The 19,725-nt window shown below is 40.0% G+C and overlaps 1 protein-coding gene across 1 annotated transcript in view; it reads left to right on the forward strand.

Annotated features, from left to right (window-relative positions):
- Positions 1–353: 353 nt before the first annotated feature.
- The window catches only part of CDK15 (cyclin dependent kinase 15), an 81,644-nt gene continuing 62,272 nt past the window's right edge, over positions 354–19,725 (forward strand). The window contains exons 1-5 of the mRNA XM_032354117.1: positions 354–607; positions 1,340–1,489; positions 1,702–1,796; positions 9,120–9,199; positions 18,959–19,053. Coding sequence (XP_032210008.1) covers positions 479–607; positions 1,340–1,489; positions 1,702–1,796; positions 9,120–9,199; positions 18,959–19,053 — 549 coding nt within the window. The 5' untranslated portion in view covers positions 354–478. The remainder of the gene's footprint in view (positions 608–1,339; positions 1,490–1,701; positions 1,797–9,119; positions 9,200–18,958; positions 19,054–19,725) is intronic.

Below are 19,725 nucleotides of genomic sequence, written 5' to 3' on the forward strand. Positions count from 1 at the left end.
GTGGTTTCTTTGACTACTTAAAGTTGGCTAGGCTGCAAATTTATTTTAGTCTGAGAAGTAAAATGCTTTCAGTTGAAAGGCAGGGAGAAAATACTCTTCACTTTAGCTCCCAGGAAGTCTAATAAATATCATGATCATTTACATGGCTAAGCAATGTAAATTCATCAAAGCTGTGTACAGTAACAGCCCTAACTTGTGCCTGAAGAAGGACTTGGTGCCAAAATTGATTGCAGCCGATATTAGCTGTCCTGTTTCCAGTTGCGCACAGAAGAATGCAGGCGGCCACCTTTCGGATGTATCTTCTTGCCCTGATGGGGAAAAACTGCTGAAGTCATGAGGCTCCTCCACTCAGAGCCCTCATGTGAGTCATATGAAAGCTCCAGCCTTGCTGACCTCTGGCAAAAAGGGAGCGACGGAGGACGGGAGAGGCAGAGGGGAGAGGTTCAAGTGCGGGTTTTCTCCTTGAACCTGGAAGATTATGGGTCAAGAGCTGTGCACAAAGACTCTCCAGCCTGGAGGCAGCTGCCATCGCTGTTGGGAGGGAGGCGATGCGCAAGGCTGCCGGAGGACAGCGCCTGTGCCCGAGCCCGCGGAGGCTGCGATCGAGGTATCTGTCTCCCAGGAGCATCTTCCTCTGTTGATAAATGGAGGACTTCAAAGACTCCCTTTCTGAAGCAGGGTCGGATTTTTCTGTGGTGGGTCTAAACCAATAAAAGGAAAATCCTATTAAAGCCACAGAGAATTTATGGCCGTTGTTATCAAATTTGTGGATGTTCTTGTAAACCAACAGGGGAAAACAGTCGTGTGCTTCGGGCTGCACAAAACTCAGTTGACTTGAAGTTGAGAAAGTAGTTATTCTCTTGTAATCTCTCAAGTATTAAATTACAGCGCTGAGCCTCAGAAAGCAAGCTGTGGTATTGGTAGGCTATGGATTCAAAATCTTGATGATTAACTTACGGTTATTAGCAATGACACATGAGAAAAATCATCCCCCCCAAAAAAGATAAATTAAGAGGACACGAGGGGGGGAAGAAAGGCTGAGTTAAACAGAGAAAAATTGGAAACCGTCCATCAGAGAGATTTAGGTGAACCGAAGTGTTGAAGACATATTTTTAAGTGAAGAAAGAATGTAGGGTTTCTGCACTTGCTATCATCATGGTCTTTTTTAAGGATCTGGCTTTCAGGAAAAGACTTGCTTTTGGCGGTGGGTGGGGGGGTGGTAGGAGGCTTAGAAAACATCTGAAGAGTGACAATCAGACAAATGAAGAAAAAATAGGTTTTGTCGGCCACTGAGTCTTGACTGCATACATTTTATTCCTGTACTTTTCTTTTTCTCCAGCTGACAGACCTAAAAGAAGCATCATGTTCCATGACTTCATTTCACCCCAGGGGACTTCGGGCTGTCCGTGCCCGGAAGTTCAAGAGTAAAAGGCCACGGAGTAACAGTGATTCTTTTCAGGAAGAGGATCTGAGGCAGGGTTTTCAGTGGGTGAGTCAACAGCTGATGCAGATGAAGAATTAATATGTGTTTGTCTAGGGAGGTCGGCCCCCCTCCCCGGGCAGTTACGGAGAGGGTCTTTCCAAGTATACCCTTGCAGTGCTGTCTAATTTCTCGGGGGGGGGGGGGAGTGAACCTTTAAAAAAAAGTGTTCTTTCTTTCTCTCCCACCTCTCACCCCCCCTCCCCATTCCGCCCAAGCAGAGGAAGAGCCTCCCTTTTGGGGCAGCGTCATCTTACCTGAACTTGGAGAAGCTGGGTGAAGGTTCTTACGCTACAGTTTATAAGGGGATTAGCAGGTGAGTGACTCGTGCTGGGTTAGACTCTGCAGATGAGCTCCCGCCCCTCTCCTTGGAAATTATAGAGCTGGGGGGACACAGGGCGGAAGTTGGGGACCCGTGCAAGAGACCATAGTGAACAGGGAGAGACATGATGACTTAAGGAGACTTGTAAGAAAAACGAACTTCTCTTGCCCTCATTAAAAAATTGGAAAAAATTTTTTGTTTATCAGCTTCTCCTCTCTTTTACTCAATTCGAAGGAGAGTCTTTCTATTATGGACCCAAGGAACAAGCACTGCTCTTCCCAAGGGCAGTCTCTCAAGGGTTTTCTTATCTCTCCCTAAAGCACCATGACAGAGGTTTGCAATGGCAGCCCTGCGTTTGCTCCTTCCTTCTTGCTTTACCTTCCTAGAGGAAACTGAGGTTGGTGTCTACAAAGTATGATAGATGCAGAAAAGGATTAGTTCTGGGGTTTGTACACTTGCAAAATACACAGAATGGCTGCAGAATAAAAATGATGCTAATCCAGAAGGCACAGGCCCATTTTGGTTAACAAAGTTTGTTAAATATACGTGAAGGATTCATGAACTTCATTGCTTTTTTAGTCAAGGTGGGTAAGTCAGAGGTCTGATTTTTTTTTTTTTTTTAATTTATGTTACTCCAGTGGAGAAAAATAATGACTCAATAATAGTTAAACATTCATCTTAAAAATGTAATATAAATAGTGCAAGACTATTCATTATTCATTCTAGTAATCAGGTTATTATTTTTACACGTTGAAACAGGATTTTAGGGAAATATCTTTTAAAATATATTGTTTAATTGAATTCCATAGATTATCTTAGACACTAAGAATATAAAATATTTCTTTCAAGAGACTCGCCTGAGTAATAGGATAAAAAATACATTAGAAATACTTGTTTAGGGGTGCCTGGGTGGCTCAGTCAGTGAAGCATCTGTCTTTGGCTCAGGTCAGGATCTCAGGGTCCTGGGATGGAGCCTCGAATTGGGCTCGCTGCTCAGCAGGGGGCCTGCTTCTCCCTCTCCCTCTCCCTGGTGCTCTCCCTCAAACAAATAAATAAAATCTGAAAAATATAGAAATACTTTTTTAAGTGAGAGAGATATGGGTGCAAGTATATTCATGCAGCAAGATTTATCATAGAAACAGTTAAACCTGGTCACCTCATTCATGGAGGACAGGCTAAATAATCACCAAGCAGTGAGACAGTGTGCGGTCATCTAAAGTAAGAGGTACATGTACTACTCTGAAAAGTGTCCAATATTCTAAAAGATAAAAGCAAGTTACAGAATAATATATACCCTATACTCTCAATTAGAAAACAAAACAAAACAAAACAAAACCACTCTGATGTACTATGCATGTATAAATGTATCTGCACTTGAGTCCGGAAAAATGCACAAGAGCTTGTGAAATGTAGTTACTTCTAGTGGTTGAAACTGTGGTGGAGAAAGAGATCACTCAGATTTTTCCCTTTATTCCTTACCACAAAGGCATTACATTTATCACTTAAAAATAAGTTTTAAAATATCACAGCGATAGATGCCAAATAAATTCAACATCAGTTACTAGTTTGTTTTTTTTTTTTAAAGATTTTATTTACTTATCTGACAGAGAGAGATCACAAGTAGGCAGAGAGGCAGGCAGAAAGAGAGAGAGGAGGAAGCAGGATCACCCGCGAGCAGAGAGCCCGATGCCGGGCTCGATCCCAGGACCCTGAGATCATGACCTGATCGGAAGGCAGAGGCTTTAAACCACTGAGCCACCCAGGTGCCCCCAGTTACTAGTTACTAGTTTTTAAAACTCTGAGCAAAATAGGAATAGAATGATAATTCCTCATTTTGATATAGAATATAGAATATTTCAAATCATCGATCACATACCTTTTTTGTTAAATGCTAAAGACATCCCCATTAAGTTAGAGAGTGGGTGAGACTGCTCATTATCCTTTACTGTGAAAGATTATCATAAGTATTCTATCCAATGCAATGACAGAAAAAAGAAGACTGAATATAATTTTTGTAGAATACAGAACTGTCTACCTAAAAAACCCAAGGGAATCACACAAGAAACCAGTAGAATCAGTAAACAAGAACAGTAAGGTGATCAGTTACCAAATCAAAATACACTTATCAAAATCCATTTTATTTATTAGCAATAACCATTTAATAGAAAATATAGGAAGGGAAGTGACTCTTAAAATATCAATAAAAGGGGCGCCTGGGTGGCTCAGTGGGTTAAGCCTCTGCCTTTGGCTCAGGTCATGGTCTCAGGGTCCTGGGATCAAGCCTCGCATTGGGCTCTCTGCTTGGCAGGGAGCCTGCTTCCCCCTTTCTCTCTGCCTGCCTCTCTGCCTGCTTGTGATCTCTCTCTCTGTCAAATAAATAAATAAAATCTTTAAAAAGTATATCAACAAAAATATCTTTAGTATCAAAAAATAGGCAAAGATCTAGTAAGGGACATTAGACCTGAGAAAGAGCCAGATAGGCATTCATTCATTCATTCTACATTTATTAAGCACCTACTATGTGCCAGGCACTGTTTCAGCCAACAAATGGTCATTGGAGAACAAAGGAGACCAAATACTCTTATGGAGGGTACATACCAGTCAGGGTAAGATAGGCAATAAACAAGTTAACGAAAGACTGAGTCTGTCAAAGAGTGAAAAGTACTTTGGAAAAAAATAAAACAGTGAAGGGTTAGGGGACCCAGAGTGAGGTGGGAGATGATTATTTTATTTTATTTTTTTAATTATTTATTTGACAGACAGAGATCACAAGTAGGCAGAGAGGCAGGCAGAGAGAGAGGGGGAAGCAGACTCCCCGCTGAGCAGAGAGCTGGATGTGGGGCTCAATCCCAAGACCCTGAGATCATGACCTGAGCCGAAGACAGAGGCTTTAACCCACTGAGCCACCCAGGTGCCCCAAGGGAGATGATTCTTTTAAATAGTAGTATGAGAAGGGAACACTTGAAAACAGACTCTGACAAAGATGAGGCATGAGCCATGTACACGAGCAGTGGGAGAGAGCCTCAGGCAGAGGGAATAGCAAGCAACAAATTCCAGAGGCAGGAATAGGCAGGACATTGGAGAGGGGGGTGGAAAGAGATGAGGACAAGGAACAGGTGCAATTGTAGTCTACCAGGTGTATAAGGTCTTATGGATTATTCCAGAGACCATAGTAAGTACAGAATATTTGGGTTAGAAAATTTAATACTACAAAGGTGTCAGTGATTCTTTAATTTCAAGTTTTAATATAAATATGTTGAAAAGCTACAATAATAGTGGAGTATAAGAAAAGTGTAGTATAAGAAAAGACAGATCAAAGAAATAAATACTTCTAAAGTCCAGAACAGTCACAGACCCAGTATCAGTGAGATCTAATATATATATGATCATGGTAACTTGTCAAATCATCGGGGGAAAGAAGACAGTCCAATAATGAAGCTGGGATGATCGTTAGTAACTTGGAAAAGGTAAATACACAATATGAATTCCTAGTAAATTAAAGAGATAAATGAAAAAGAAAAGATGAGAACCAGGGGAATAGGTAAAGAAATTCTGTGTAATCTTTGGGCTGGAAAGATCTGTCTACACATAATACTGAAGTCGGAGCCCTTAAGAGAAGAGTGGAAGTGTCCATGGTGACTCAATTACCCATGTATGTCCTAGGGAGCCCTAGTTCTGAGGTTTCATTGAAACACTTACTATTGTCAAATCTTCGCTGGGAAACCTAAAACAAAATAAAAAATGTGATTCTTTATTACAAGTGCTCTCAGCATCTTTAAAATGTTCATGTATACCATGACTGTCTAAGAAAGATTAAGAAAATTTTTAAAGTATAAAGCATTTTCTAAACATGTTTGACCAAAAAATTGGTTTGGAGGGCGATGGGAAGAATGTCACAGAGGTAAGCTCTGAGTAAAACATTTTGGAAAATACTGAACTTCACAAAAGTTAAAGCTCAAAATTTTATTGACGTGTGAAAGCAGACAAAATAAACTGGTGAAAAGTATATGCAAAAAATATCAATAAAAAAATGGGCAAATAGGCAAATCACGAAAGAATAGAGAAGACCAATAAACTTAAGAAAACTCAGGTCCACGATTAGTTAAAGAAATAGAAATTAAAAGGTGATAATCCTTTTCAGGCAAATTAAATAGACATTAAAAAATGAAGATAGATGTATGACCCCCCAAAAAACAAACCCCATATTAATGGGGATATGTCAAATGGACACAGGAGCCAACTGAAAGGGCTCCCAAAAGATAAAGCTGGAAAAATTTGAGCAACAAAATAAACTAATATTGGATTATAACCCAGGGTATAAAATAAATATCTATGAGTCTACACTGCTGTGAATAAATGACTCAGTAAATTAATAAATGGGAGAGAAGAGAAAATGTCCTGTGCAGAAGAATTTCAAATAATTTATGTAAATAACTGAAGTCAAGTGTGGGTAAGTCATAGCGACATTCTTCCAAAAGTGCACTGTGGATAGGGAGTAGGGGAAGAATAACCAGTGAAGAAACCTGACAGACACTACCTCACTGATTAAGGTCACTGTCAAAAGCCATGAATTCTGATGAAGGTATGTACCCTTAACCATCCTCATGATAGTTTCCTGTGTCTGTCTCAAATTCTGACATGGTAATATGATGTGATGAAAATGGCACCTAACCTTCTCAAAATCCATAACCCCAATCTAATCATAAGAAAAACATCAGAAATATCCCAGTAGAGAGGTAGCCTCCAAAGTTCTTTACCAGTACTCCTCAAGAACGGTCAAGGTCATCAAAAACAAGGAAAGTCTGGGAATACGTCACAGCCAAGAGGCGCCTAAAGAGACATGACAACTATATGTAATGTGGCATCTTAGATGGGATCCTGAAACAGAGAAAGGACATTAGGTAAAAACTAAAGAAATCCTGATGGTCATACTGCAATATATAAATGTATCAAAACAACACATTGTACACCGTGGACCTCCAAATGCTGTCTGTTGATTATATCTTAACTTCCAAAAAGACAAAAGATAAATTAATTGATTTCATAAATGTATACATATTTATTGTGACATCTATTTTAAGAGATAAAAAGAAAACATTTTGAAATCAAGTTGGAAAACCATAACAAACTTATAACTGCTGTAGAAAAGAAAAAAAGGAATATGTAGCAGCAAATTCATTAAAAAAAATTTTTTTTAAGATTTTATTTTTGTTTATATGACAGAAAGAGAGATCACAAGTAGGCAGAGAGGCAGGCAGAGAGAGAAGAGGAAGCAGGCTCCTCGCTAAGCAGAGAGCCCAATGTGGGGCTCGATCCCAGGACCCTGAGATCATGACCTGAGCTGAAGGCAGAGGCCCAACCCACTGAACCACCCAGGCACCCCATAAATTCATTTTTAAAACTTAAAAATCCTCCACAATCCATCATTGTAGTATGGCAATTGCATAGGCACAAATTATTTAAAGTCATAAACATGGTATGCTTGCTATTTTGTATTCTATTGTTCATTTTATCATGAATATTTTCTCTTTATACCTGTCTCTGGACTTAAGCTATTGTCATGAATTCAAAGTATTCTATCCTGTTGATGTACCACACATTTTTATGTTGTTCTAATGTTGGATATTTCAGCTACTTTGTTCTATTATAACACAGTTGAGAATATCTTACATGCATTTGGAAATTTAAAAATCATTATTAAATAAGATTATTGGAAAAAATCCTTGAGTCTGGTACTTTTATGACTTTTCCTGTGTTACTATCATGTTGCACTACCCCCAAATTTTACCAATGTACAACGCAACCCACAATAAGAAATACAATTTTACTGCAAAAAACTAAAGAATTCTTAATATACTATAAGCTTTAGTTAATAATACTGTATCCATATTGGCTCATTAATTATAACAAATGTATCATACTAATATATTAACAATAGGGTAAATTGGATGAGGGATATATGAGAGCTCTCCATGTGATCATCTCAATTTTTCTGTAAATCTAAAACTGCTCTAAAAAATGAAAAGACACAGGAAAATAAAATGCCTGCCCAGTGTTGGCAAGAAAGTGCTGGAATGGCCACTCACATGAGCAGTCAGCGTTGTAATCACTCTGTGGCATAGTTTGGGAACATGTGTTCAGAACAATAAAAACATACATGCAGCATACTCTGACTTAGCAATTCCAACTCTACCCTAAGGAAAGAATAGGGGCTGTGTGAAAAGATTGAGCTACAAACATGACTGTGACTGTATTTTTATAATGGCCCAAAGAAACAATTTAAAAGCATTTGAAGCAGCTAAGCATAAACATACTGTAGTAGTATATTTATATGATGAAATATTATCTCATTACATAGCACAGTTGACAAGAATGAATAAAAGAAAAATTAGATGGAGGAAAAGCAGGTTACTAATAATATGATGTGAATCCCACTGTATTAAAAGTCATATATTTAGGGGCGCCTGGGTGGCTCGGTCGGCTGGGCATCTGCCTTCGGCTCAGGTCATGATCCCAGGGTCTTGGATTCCAGCCCCACATCGGGCTCTCGGCTTAGCTGGGAGTCTGCTTCTCCCTCTCCTTCTGTGCTCTCTCTCAAAAAAAACCACAAAAAACAAAAAACAAAAAACAAAACAAAAAAAAAAACAAATAAAATCTTTAAGAAAAACAACGTAATGATGAATAAGAGGAGAAAGGAAGAGAGAGAGAGAGAGAGAGTGAGAGAGCGCTACTGGTAGGGCTGGCAGATCAGGTGCACCTAGGAGATGGTTGTAAGAATTTGGCTTTCCTTCAGAGTGAAAAGTGAAGATAACCATGGGTTTTGAGCAGACAAGTGGTTTGTTCTGACTTTTCCTTAAAAAGGATGCCCTGGGCTCCTCTATTGAGAGTAGACAGTAGAGGTAGAGACATACAAGTAGGGAAACTGTTAGGAAGTCACTAGAACAATTTAGATGGAAAATAAGGGTGGTTTAAAGTGCACAAAGAGAAATGAAATGAACAAGATACATGGAAATACTATGAGGAGGGATTTGGTGGGGGAGAGGGGCCAGGGTTCTGTGCTTTTCTGTATTTGCCGAAGTTTCTATAATGAGCCTCTACCACTTTGGTAAAAAGAAAAAAAAAATATTTTGGTATACTTACATATGGCTTTTTAAAACTATTTATTTTGAGAACATTGTGGATGCACATGCTGGAATGTATTTGGAAGGAAAGGTACTTTTGTTACGCTGTCCTTAGTACAAACTGTTGCTTCAAACTGCTATGAACCATCTCAACAAATGTGTGCCCTTCCCCCCTCACCCTACCCAACTCTTCTAGGATAAATGGACAACTAGTGGCTCTAAAAGTCATCAGTATGAATGAGGAGGAAGGAGTCCCGTTTACAGCTATTCGGGAAGGTAAGAACCAAGAGATCTGTTTTACAAGTCCTCAATTTGGTTAAAAAAAAAAAAAAAGTCCACTGAGCCTATCCATTCAGCATCTGGCTTTTGATATTTCTAGAAGTAATATTATAATTGCAACTGTATTCTTCCTAATTGTTTTTGGAATATATTTATACTCTCATTTTATTATTTACTCTCGAAGAAATTAAAATTAGTTGCCCAAGACTATGAACTCAATGTATATTCACTACATACCCTCTACATGTTGGGTCCCATGCTAAAGTGCCAAGGCAACGTCTATGTAACCCTGACAAGTCCATGTAGAAGAGAAAAAAATAATACAAGCACACAAATTCTCATTAAGTGATTAACCTGGAAATCATAAGTTGTTTAGATAGCATTTGAGAAACTCTTAGGGAACGCATGAATTTTTATTGTTGTCTCTATATGTTCTCTGTACCCTGGGCAGTACAGCAAGTAGGTGAGGCATCTGGTATCAGATGGACTTGGGTTTGAATCCTAAATCTACCAGTTACTATGGTGTGAATGTGGATAGATTGATTAGTTGACCTGTTTCAGACCCCATTTATTGCAGAAAGAGGATAATAGTACCTCTTTTATTGAGTTGTAAGGAGAACATGCATCTGAAAGCCCTTACCACGTTTTCAGAGTTCCACAAATAGCGACTATTGCTATTCCATTCTTGTTCCTTTCCTTTAGGGATGTCTTGTTCACTATCAGGATAACTGATAATTTATAATATAAAAATCAAGAAGTGAGCACCTGGGTGGCTCAGTCTGTTAAGCATCTGACGCTTGTTTTCGGCTCGGGTCTTTTAATCTCAGGGTTGTTTGTTCAAGCCCCATGTTTAAAAAATAAAAATCAAGAAGACAATATAGTGAAAATAAACAATTAAGATACAATTTATTAATCTTTTACATGAGCCATTTAAAATAAAATGATGAGGGGCGCCTGGGTGGCTCAGTGGGTTGAAGCCTCTGCCTTCGGCTCAGGTCATGATCCCAGAGTCCGGGATCGAGCCCACGTCTGGCTCTCTGCTCAGTGGGGAGCCTGCTTCCCCTTCTCTCTCTGCCTGCCTCTCTGCTTACTTGTGATCTCTCTCTGTCAAATAAATAAATAAATAAATAAATAAAATGATGATAGGATTGCTATCCATTTTAGAAAAAAAAAAAAAAATCAAACCATCAAAGCCGGAAATGGCTCTTCCCTTTCATTTTCTCCTCTTTTAACTACTTTATCTTCCCCTCTTTTTGGATCACACACTATTTGCACAACATATTGCTGGGCCTTGTGAAGGATGAGAAGAAAAAGCCCCGATCTTTGTGTCATTTTCAGTTTTAACAGAGCAGATGATTCAAGTTACAAGTGTTGTAATGGAGGTTAAAAAAAGACGTAAACAAAGACGAGAACCAGCGAGTCTCGGTGTGGCTAATGGAGTCAGATTCTGCACACATGGAGTCAGATTCTGAACTGAACAAGGAAGGATGGGTTATGCAAACAGGCATGGAAAAAGCAATTTAGAAAATGAGTTTATAACCGAATTTGATGCCATTTTCAAAAGTCTTTTAGAGCCCCTGGGAAATACATCATCTTGAATTCGAGTAGAGGGACCAAATGGCTGTCAGGTTAGACAGAAATTCATCCTGGTAGGATCAGGGGCATTCTGGAGGAAAGCAAGATTTTAAGTGTTTAATGTAATAGAAGCTGCATTTACTAATGTACTTATTAGGGGTCCCCATGAAAGTAGGATCAGATTTAGAAAGAGATGTGTGGCTAGGTTGAATGGTATTTCTGAACATAATAGAAATCCCCAGGTCACCAATATAATAGGAGAGCCTCTGGCCCAGCTTCCCTGCATTTTCATGGTGTTGCCTTTGTGCGTTCAGGTTTGCCTATTACTTCGGGCCTGCCTCGCTCAGATTGTACCCACAGCCAAGTTTTTCAGGTTGACATTTGACTCAGCAATGAAAATTTTTTGCCAGTTTTGCTAACAGATGGCTCTCAGCGTGGTTCAGAAAAGCTGGATCTGTATTGTTCTGCATGGTAGATGTTTCTTTTATCACATATTTACGGAGGAATTGCCTCTCCCTACCAGGTGTTTGCAATTACATTTAGTGTTTAACTGTGGACTTCCTGTGTTTGTTTTACGGACTTACCTTACTGAATGCTTTGCTTGTAAAATATGAAAAACCGCAAGAGGATTTTTGACACTTTGGAGGCTGTTAGGCATCCATTTCCCAACAATGAGTGTTTCTTTTTCCATCACAGAAAAAGCTGGGAGCCCTTATTGGAGAAGCCCTCTCCCCTCCAGAAGAGAGGAGGCCTCGTTTGAAAACTTTGGCACTGTCCCATTTTTCCTGTAAGAACTTTAAGGATGTGAGACCAGGGAGACAGGAGGTTAAATGAGAAGGGATGGAAGGCAAAGTAAGAACAGCTGGAGTTCATTAGTTAAAATCCAGGGTCACCAGCTAAAAAGGCATCCGAAAGCCACATGCAGAAAAACTGAACAAGTAATGCAGATTTTTTTTTTTTTTTTTTTTTTTAAAGAAAAGCCTTGAAGCAGGAATTACTTTTCCTGAACAGTTTGGCTGCTCTGATGGGATATCAGCCAAAGATTTACTGAGTAAGATTTTAATACATGGATGGTCTCTCTCTAAGTAGGATACATACGGTGGTTCATTAATCTGGTCATTTGGAGAACTATTTGATCTTAACATGCAATATGATGAAATTAGCAAAAGTATGAACAACACTAAGGGGAATATATCTTAATACACGTGCCAGATTCTTTTCATGTTTACCTCTTTCACTCCTTTTAATAACCTCTGGACATAGATGCTACTATTATTCCAATGGATAGCCACAATTCAAACCAAATCTCTCCAATTCAAAAATCTGTCCACTCTCCATGAATAGTCTACAGATAATCTACGAATATTTATTGAGCACCTACTATGGCTAGGCACTCTATGTCTGCTAGATACACTAAGACACGTTCCTTGCCCTCATTCTTTTGCTAACTAAAAAGATTAACTGCCTTCATAACAACCTGAAAAAAATCTTCTGTAATTGGCTCTAGGACTATATTTTAATTGTTTATTTTTACAATTAGGGAAAAAAAATATTTTCATTTGAACAGGTGGATATTTGAAGCTTTTAGGTAAGAATACATTCCCTCATTTTCCAAAACTGTGTATCATTACCTTATCTTAATAATGTGCATTATTTTAAATATCTTTCAAAAAATTGGAAACTTTTGGTTCAAAGCCAGAACTTTCAGGCCCTTAGCAGCATTTATTTAGGAAGTAATCATATAACTAAATTTTTTTGAAGACTAGGCATTTGACATAATCTTTTCTCTCCCACCCCCCCACTGTCTTTTTTTTTTTTTTTTAATACTTACATCAACTCTAGGAGGTAAATCATGTTATTTTTGCTGTGCAGATGAAGGAATGAGCCTCAGAGAGGTTGGGTAACTTGTCTGAGGCCTCAGAACCAGTAATCAGAATAGTAAGGTATTAGAATCCATTCTGTTCTCATCCTACTTTATTAGGATAAATCTAGAAATCTATAACTCAAGCACTGCTCTTTTAGCAAAAGTAAAAATAACAGTAAAAATCTGTTTTTATGATACACTTTGTATGAATGGTGAACAAAATGCAGAAGAAATATTTTAAAGAAAATAATGTAGGTTTGTCAATTCCGACTCTGTCATGTACTTTATAGCCCCAGTAATTGCAGTGTTTAAATTGGAAACAGTCTTAGCTGAGGATCTTTTAAGATCATTCTCTATTAGAAAACATTACAAAGTAATTATTCCCAGTCCATATATGAGAAAACTGAGCCAAAAATAGACCTAGAAATCTCCCCAAGGTCATACCATGAGGTAGAGGATACGATAAGAACGCTGACTTGCCTGTTACTACAAATAGACTGTGGGAGGCCTGGTTGACAAGAAGTCCTCCATCGAATGCAGTCAGATCACATCACAGACATAGCACATTTTCGTATGCATCGTTGTATTTTTATAAAACAAACCAATGTCAGGATGACGATATGGGATCTGATGACAATTGTACAGAAATCAGATAACTACTTATCCCCCATTTATCCTAACATTTAACATTATCTAGATTTCTTTTCTTGGAATGAATAACTTGACTCATTTGCTTGATTTGTGACACCCAGGCCAGAAGAAATGTAACATCAGGAACAACACACTCTTTTTAATTCAAGACCCAGCGGAGGTTGGGGGTGGAAGTTGCCACCATTTTTAACTGCTACATAAACTCAATTACAACAGTTTGGTCTTCAGTCATTTACAAGCACTGGTTGAGTACCACATGCAAGGTCTATGCTAGCTGCTAGAGATACAAAGACAGGGACAGGGTCCAGACTTTCAAAAGCATACAGCCAGCCCAGCCATTCACTACGTGCAGCTGTGCCATAGGCCTTCCAGAGCCATCCTTGCTCTTTCTTGTCCTCCTCATCCTTTACATAAACTAAAACAGAACACAGTAGAGTAACATTCAAACATCATGACCCATCGCACTTGGAAAGCATCAGTTTTCCTAAAACTTCACTAAGCCACAAACCCCAGTGAAATGTAACAAAACCAAAAAATGAAATATTCCCAGATCATTGCAAGATGAAAATAATTTTTAAAAATTATTAAGTAACTAACATATTGGAGAAGCAAATTAAATGCCATTTCATGTTCAACCAGTGGATCCTGCTACATTGGGACATTTAAGAAAAAGAAAGAAATACTTTGCATTTTTTAAATGAGCTGAATAATATTCTGTTGTGAGCTGAGCTTTGGGATTAAGTTGGTTTCTTCAGATTTTTCTCTTTGGCTTTCTGAGTGTTCTCATTCCAAGTTATTATATGCAGAATTCCTACAACAGTGCCTGGCATGTGGTAAATGCCTGATGAGCTTCGCCACTCCCATCATCACCGCCATTATCACCAAAGTATTTTGGAAGCACTCAAAGACATTCCATTGTGATCCCACTTGTCTGGAGCTTTGGAGACTCCCCAGTTTATCTGTGCATCTTTTCTTTGAAGAAAAGCAAAAATAGGTATACTTAGAACATGTGAATTATAAAGACAATAATCTTACAGGAAGCAGAATGTTTTGATTTTAGGGTCTTTCCCCTTCTCAGTTGGCTTTTGTAGCCTTCAGCATGTTAGTCTGCAGAACACACGATAGCCTAGTGTTTATGAGGCAGCCTGGAAATGAGAAGAAAGATCTTTCCATCTTGGCATCGAGACCCACACATCTGAGGTTGAAAGCATTTGAGATCCCTTTGGTAGATGGACCTGGTGATAAACCATTACCATGAGATAAATGCTTTAAACGCCATCTACTCTTTCATGTAAATTTCCCATTATTACTCACCCCAAGTCACGGTTTCCATATAAGTATTTTGGTAGTTATGGAGTGTTCAAAAAGCACTCATAGCCTCGGCCATAACACTCACAACGTTTATAACATAATGAGGAAGACAACGACAAGAAAGCGTCTCTCACAGAAACACCCTATGCCAAGCAGTTATAGGTATAGAAATGATATTAGGTGATTAGGGACACTAAAAAATTCTGTGACATATAAAATTCTACATCCCTAGAGATATAGCAATAAGCAAAAAAGGCAGAAATCTCTGCTTCCGGTGGAGTTTATGTTCTTAAGGGTGGAGATAGAATATTAACAAATAAATATATATGATGTTAGAGGTAATAGGTGGTAAGTGCTACGGGGAAGAATAAAAACAGGGCCCAGGGACAGAGAATCATTAGCGTAGGTCAGGCGTGGGGGAGCTTCTATGACCATGACCCATGAGAAGGGTCATGGAGGCCCGGCCTTCACATGTGTGTGGTTTGAACAGAGACCTGAAGGAAGCGAGGGCGAAAACATGCAGGGAATGAGCTAAGACGGCTATGGGCAGAGACAAAGACAAGTGCACGACTCGGGGAGGAGTTGTGTTTGGAAGTGTCCAAGGAAGAGCTACGGGGCCCTCGTGCTAGAGCCAAGTGAGCAAGGAATGGAGTGTGAGTTGATGAGGGCAAAAGGAGGTAATGTGGACCCGACAGGCCACTGTGAGTCCTTTGGATCTTACTCTGAGTGAGATGAGAGACCACTGGACGGTTTGGAAGCAAGAGAGACTTCCAGCTGAGGAGATCCCAGTGGCTGGCTGCGCTGTGCCCAACAGACCACAGGAAGGGAGGGAGGATGCGGGGAGAGAAACCAGCAGGAAGGGATGGGCGCTAATTCCGTCAAGACAGGATGACGGCTTGGCCCGGCTGGTAGCAGAGAAATGGCAAGAAGGAAGGATTCTGGACATGTTTTGAATGTATTGCCAACAGATTTGTTGAATTGGACTAAGTGTGAGAAAAAGAGTTGAGAGAAGTTTAAAAAGGTTTCTGGAAAGAAATTGTGAATTGAAGATAAGACTAATAATATAAATACAAGTGCACAATAGAGGAATGGTAAAACTGACACTTTGACCCCCATAAAATAGAGATTACCAAGAAAACTATGTAAAATATTTATACCCACTGTTAGCAGAGAGCCTCATCCTAAGGAGATGTTGTTCTTTGAACTTTTTGGCAAACAATAGTATGAAGCCATCATGGTTAAGAAAACATGCCACCAAGATTTTAAAAATAAGCATCACAAGGGACGCCTGAATGGTTCAGTCCGTTAAGGGTCTGACTCAGTTTTGGCTCCCGTCATGATCTCAGGGTGGTGAGATGGAGCCCCACTTCTGGCTATGCGATCAGCAGGGGGGGGTCTGCTTGAGGTTCTCTCTCTCTCTCCCTCTTCTTCTGTCCCTCCCCCCACAACTCTCTCTCAAATGCATAAATAAATCTTTAAAAAGAAAAAACCTAGGCGTTATGAGTTTTAGTAATATAAAATTTAAGTGAGAATAAAATTATATTGGGGTGCCTGGGTGGCTCAGTAGGTTAAAGCCTCTGCCTTCAGCTCAGGTCATGATCCCAGGGTCCTGGGATCGAGCCCCACATCGGGCTCTCTGCTCAGCAGGGAGCCTGCTTCCCCCCACCCCCTGCCTGCCTCTCTGTCTACTTGTGATCTCTGTCAAATAAATAAATAAAATCTTTTTTTAAAAAGGAATAAAATTATTTTAAAAATAAAACATCTTAATAATATTCTTAGCAATTATAGCTTTACCATATCCTTTAAAATCTAGTTTGGGTGTGTGCTCTGTAATGCATGCTGTGTGTGTGTGTTTGTGTGTCTTTGTACAGGGAGAGAAAATAAACGTAATTCATAAATAAAAATATACACAAAACACAGCATTCTCAACTGATGGTCAGACGTCATTGTTATAAATATGGAAGGTGCTGAAAACTCTAGCAGGAACAAAACATAAACAAAATGTAAAGATATTAATCTGGGAGTGGGGGGTTAGTGCAGTTCAAGGTTAAAGGGGAGGGCAAGAAGCTGATGGCTGGGGTATTAATTCTAATTTGCAACCGTGTGAGGCTTTCCATTTTTCAAGGGTTCCTCGCATAATATCTGATTCCATCCTCTCGTTAACCCCGTGAAGTCAAGTCAGAAAAGGCATCATCTCAGAAGGAGTGAATGGAGACAGGTTGAGATACTCTCCCGAGCTCACTTGGATAGAAAGTGGCAGGACCAGAATTCACGTTAGGGCCTCTGGCTCCACAGTCTGTTCTCTGTGAAGACATTTAATAAATATATTTGACAAATTAAGTGCTTACTCTTGGCTGAGGATGGTACTAGGTGATGCGGCGGCATCCAGAAGAGAGGGAAAGTCATTCGTTCTATTCCCACGCAGCCTTCAGTCTGGGGCCAGGGACATTAAACAGATGCCTGTGAAGCCGTTGACTACATTTACCAAGCAACATATTTGTAAAAGTGGAATAATAAATTTAGCTCATAAGGATTCAGGGGGCAAAACGTAAAGTTAGAGTATTAGTCATCAAAGTAGTGTGAGCCGGTATGATAGGGCTCCTTTGATGATTCGCGGCTCCCGGCTCAAACTGATGGTAAGCAAAGAAGGAATTCACTGGCTGATAGTTCTGGTAACTCTGGGCTGGCAGGGCGAGGATGACGTCCCCAGGAATCCATGCCTCTCCGCCCTCAGTTTTTCTCTTAGTTTCAGTCCCAGACAGGCTTTCACCAGCTGTTGGTAATGTGGCCAGAGCAGCCCCTGGTGAAATCCTACAAGCTCAACCTTCCTTTCACAATGGAAAAGAAAGCACCTCTTTCTGGACGGCCCCCACAAAATACGGTCTTGGGCCTAGTCTCTGAACGAGATCGCTGCGGTGACACATTCAGTCTGGGGTTTGCGGGGTCAGCCGCACCAGGATAGGTGTGGACTGAGTGAGTAGAGGGTTGGTTCCCCGCAGGAAAGCGGAGGTGTCCCCACGAGAAAGGAAAATGGCTCTCAGGAGGGCAAAACAACAGAGGATCCTTACACCAGGGTAAGATTCCTGAAAGAAGTCATTTGTTCCAAAGTTCGAAGGTAGTACTTGAGTTTGGTTTTGATTTTATGAACTTCTGGCAAAGAGCTGGTATAGGTGACTCATGACACCAAGTCTGCTGGACAGAACCAGATTGGAGGGCTTCTACTTCACTTTCCCTTTCCGCTAAGTCTTAAGGACACTGTTTACTCGTACAGAGATGTCCTGAGCTGAGACTCGCCATTTCCTTATTATGCCTTTGCTGGCCTCCGCCCTTGTGAAGCTGGGGGGTCTTCCTACCCCTGAAACCCCCAATGACAGTCTTTCAGACTCCTTCCCAGCCACTCACCGGCCTTTTGCAGTGACTCCTCCCTTTTAAAGCTGCCTTTAGTGACCTGATAATAATCTGTTAATAAAGATGCATGACAGGTGCCTGGGTGGCTCAGTGGGTTAAAGCCTCTGCCTTCGGCTCAGGTCATGATCCCAGGGTCCTGGGATCGAGCCCCTCATCGGGCTCTCTGCTCAGCAAGGAGTCTGCTTCCCTTCCCCTCTCTCTGCCTGCCTCTCCGCCTACTTGTGATCTCTGTCAAATAAATAAATAAAACCTTAAAAAAAAAAAAAAGATGCAAGAGACAGTCCTCAGACCTCCCCACTCACACTCCCCGGGATTCCCCAATTTTTGGCTCTGTCCTCTTTTCCAGTTTGCATTTTCTCCTTTTCCACAGAGATTTGCAATTTTCCCTCTAAGAAATCCTCTCCACTCTCTATCCTCTTTCAACAATTCTGCATCCCATACTCTTATCCCTGCCTTCCTCTAATCACATCCACTGGCCCTGCTGACCCTCTGAGACACTTTGAATTTTAGAGAATGGTCACATGTTGCAGAGTCCTACTCTAGAAGGCGGAACACTCCATTTCCTGCTCCTTCGATGGCCTTTATCTCTCCGGGCCTCCTCTCCTGGAACTCTAAAGTGGAGATAAGATTCCCAGAGGGAAGCATTTGCAAAGTGCTCTGAGTGCTTTGATGAAATTGATTAGATAAATGGAAACTTTTTTTTTTTTTGCAACTGCTCTCGCCTGTAAGAAAAATAAGTTATGTAAATGCAGTGACTTACCATTTGACAAATAACGAAGGTCCTTTGCAATTTCAAATATTATTTCACGAAGGGTTTTTTTTCCCCCAAGCAACAAAAAACCAGAATGGTTGATTTGAAGCGTTTAAAAAATAAATACTGCTTGGTATCTTTAAAGCAGTACTTTCATTATCAGTGATTGAATTAACATTTTGTTTAATTTCTCTAGCTTCTCTCTTGAAGGGTTTGAAACATGCCAATATTGTGCTCCTACATGACATCATCCACACGAGAGAGACTCTGACATTCGTTTTTGAATACATGGTGAGTTGCCCAGCATTTTATAAAGCGTGAGGGAAAAGCCTGGTGCTCGTATAATGAATCTGTTAATATTTTATGGCGTGATAAAACTTTCATTACAATGTGGAAGGTGTCATGGAAATTTTCATTATTATGATTACTAGGCCCTATTGTTCTTATACTCCTTTGGCCCTGCTTCTTTACCCACTCAATTTACTGACTTTTTCCCCCACTTGCTGGCAATAATAAATAAGCATGGTGAGTTTGCCTCCTAAAGAAAACTTTTGTGCTTATTTTTTATCTATTTTTAATCACCATCTGAGCAGAACCCCGCATTTTTTTCATTGACAACGAAGACATAAATCGCAAGGTTTTTTTAAAAATTGTATACAAGTTTACTAAATAATAACTCACTTTCATATTTTTGAAAGGAAAAAATTCAGAATGTTAGCAGGAAGAAATCCTAAGGCATGTATACTTGACTTGCCTCCAAGGGGAGTGAAAAACGCCTGTATCGCTGTGTTCAGTGGCGGCCATTTAAAATGAGCATCTTTTTGTGATGAGAAACAAGCTTCCTTCCTAGGACAGCCAGTTAGAAAGACACACTGTGTTTGACCTTGATAGTGAGGTCTCAGGAAAGCTGGTTATGTATCTTTTGTACCTTATTCTCAAAAATTCTGAAGTTTGTATCTGACA

This window comes from Mustela erminea, chromosome 8, assembly GCF_009829155.1.
Source record: "Mustela erminea isolate mMusErm1 chromosome 8, mMusErm1.Pri, whole genome shotgun sequence".
Taxonomy (NCBI): Eukaryota; Metazoa; Chordata; class Mammalia; order Carnivora; family Mustelidae; genus Mustela; species Mustela erminea.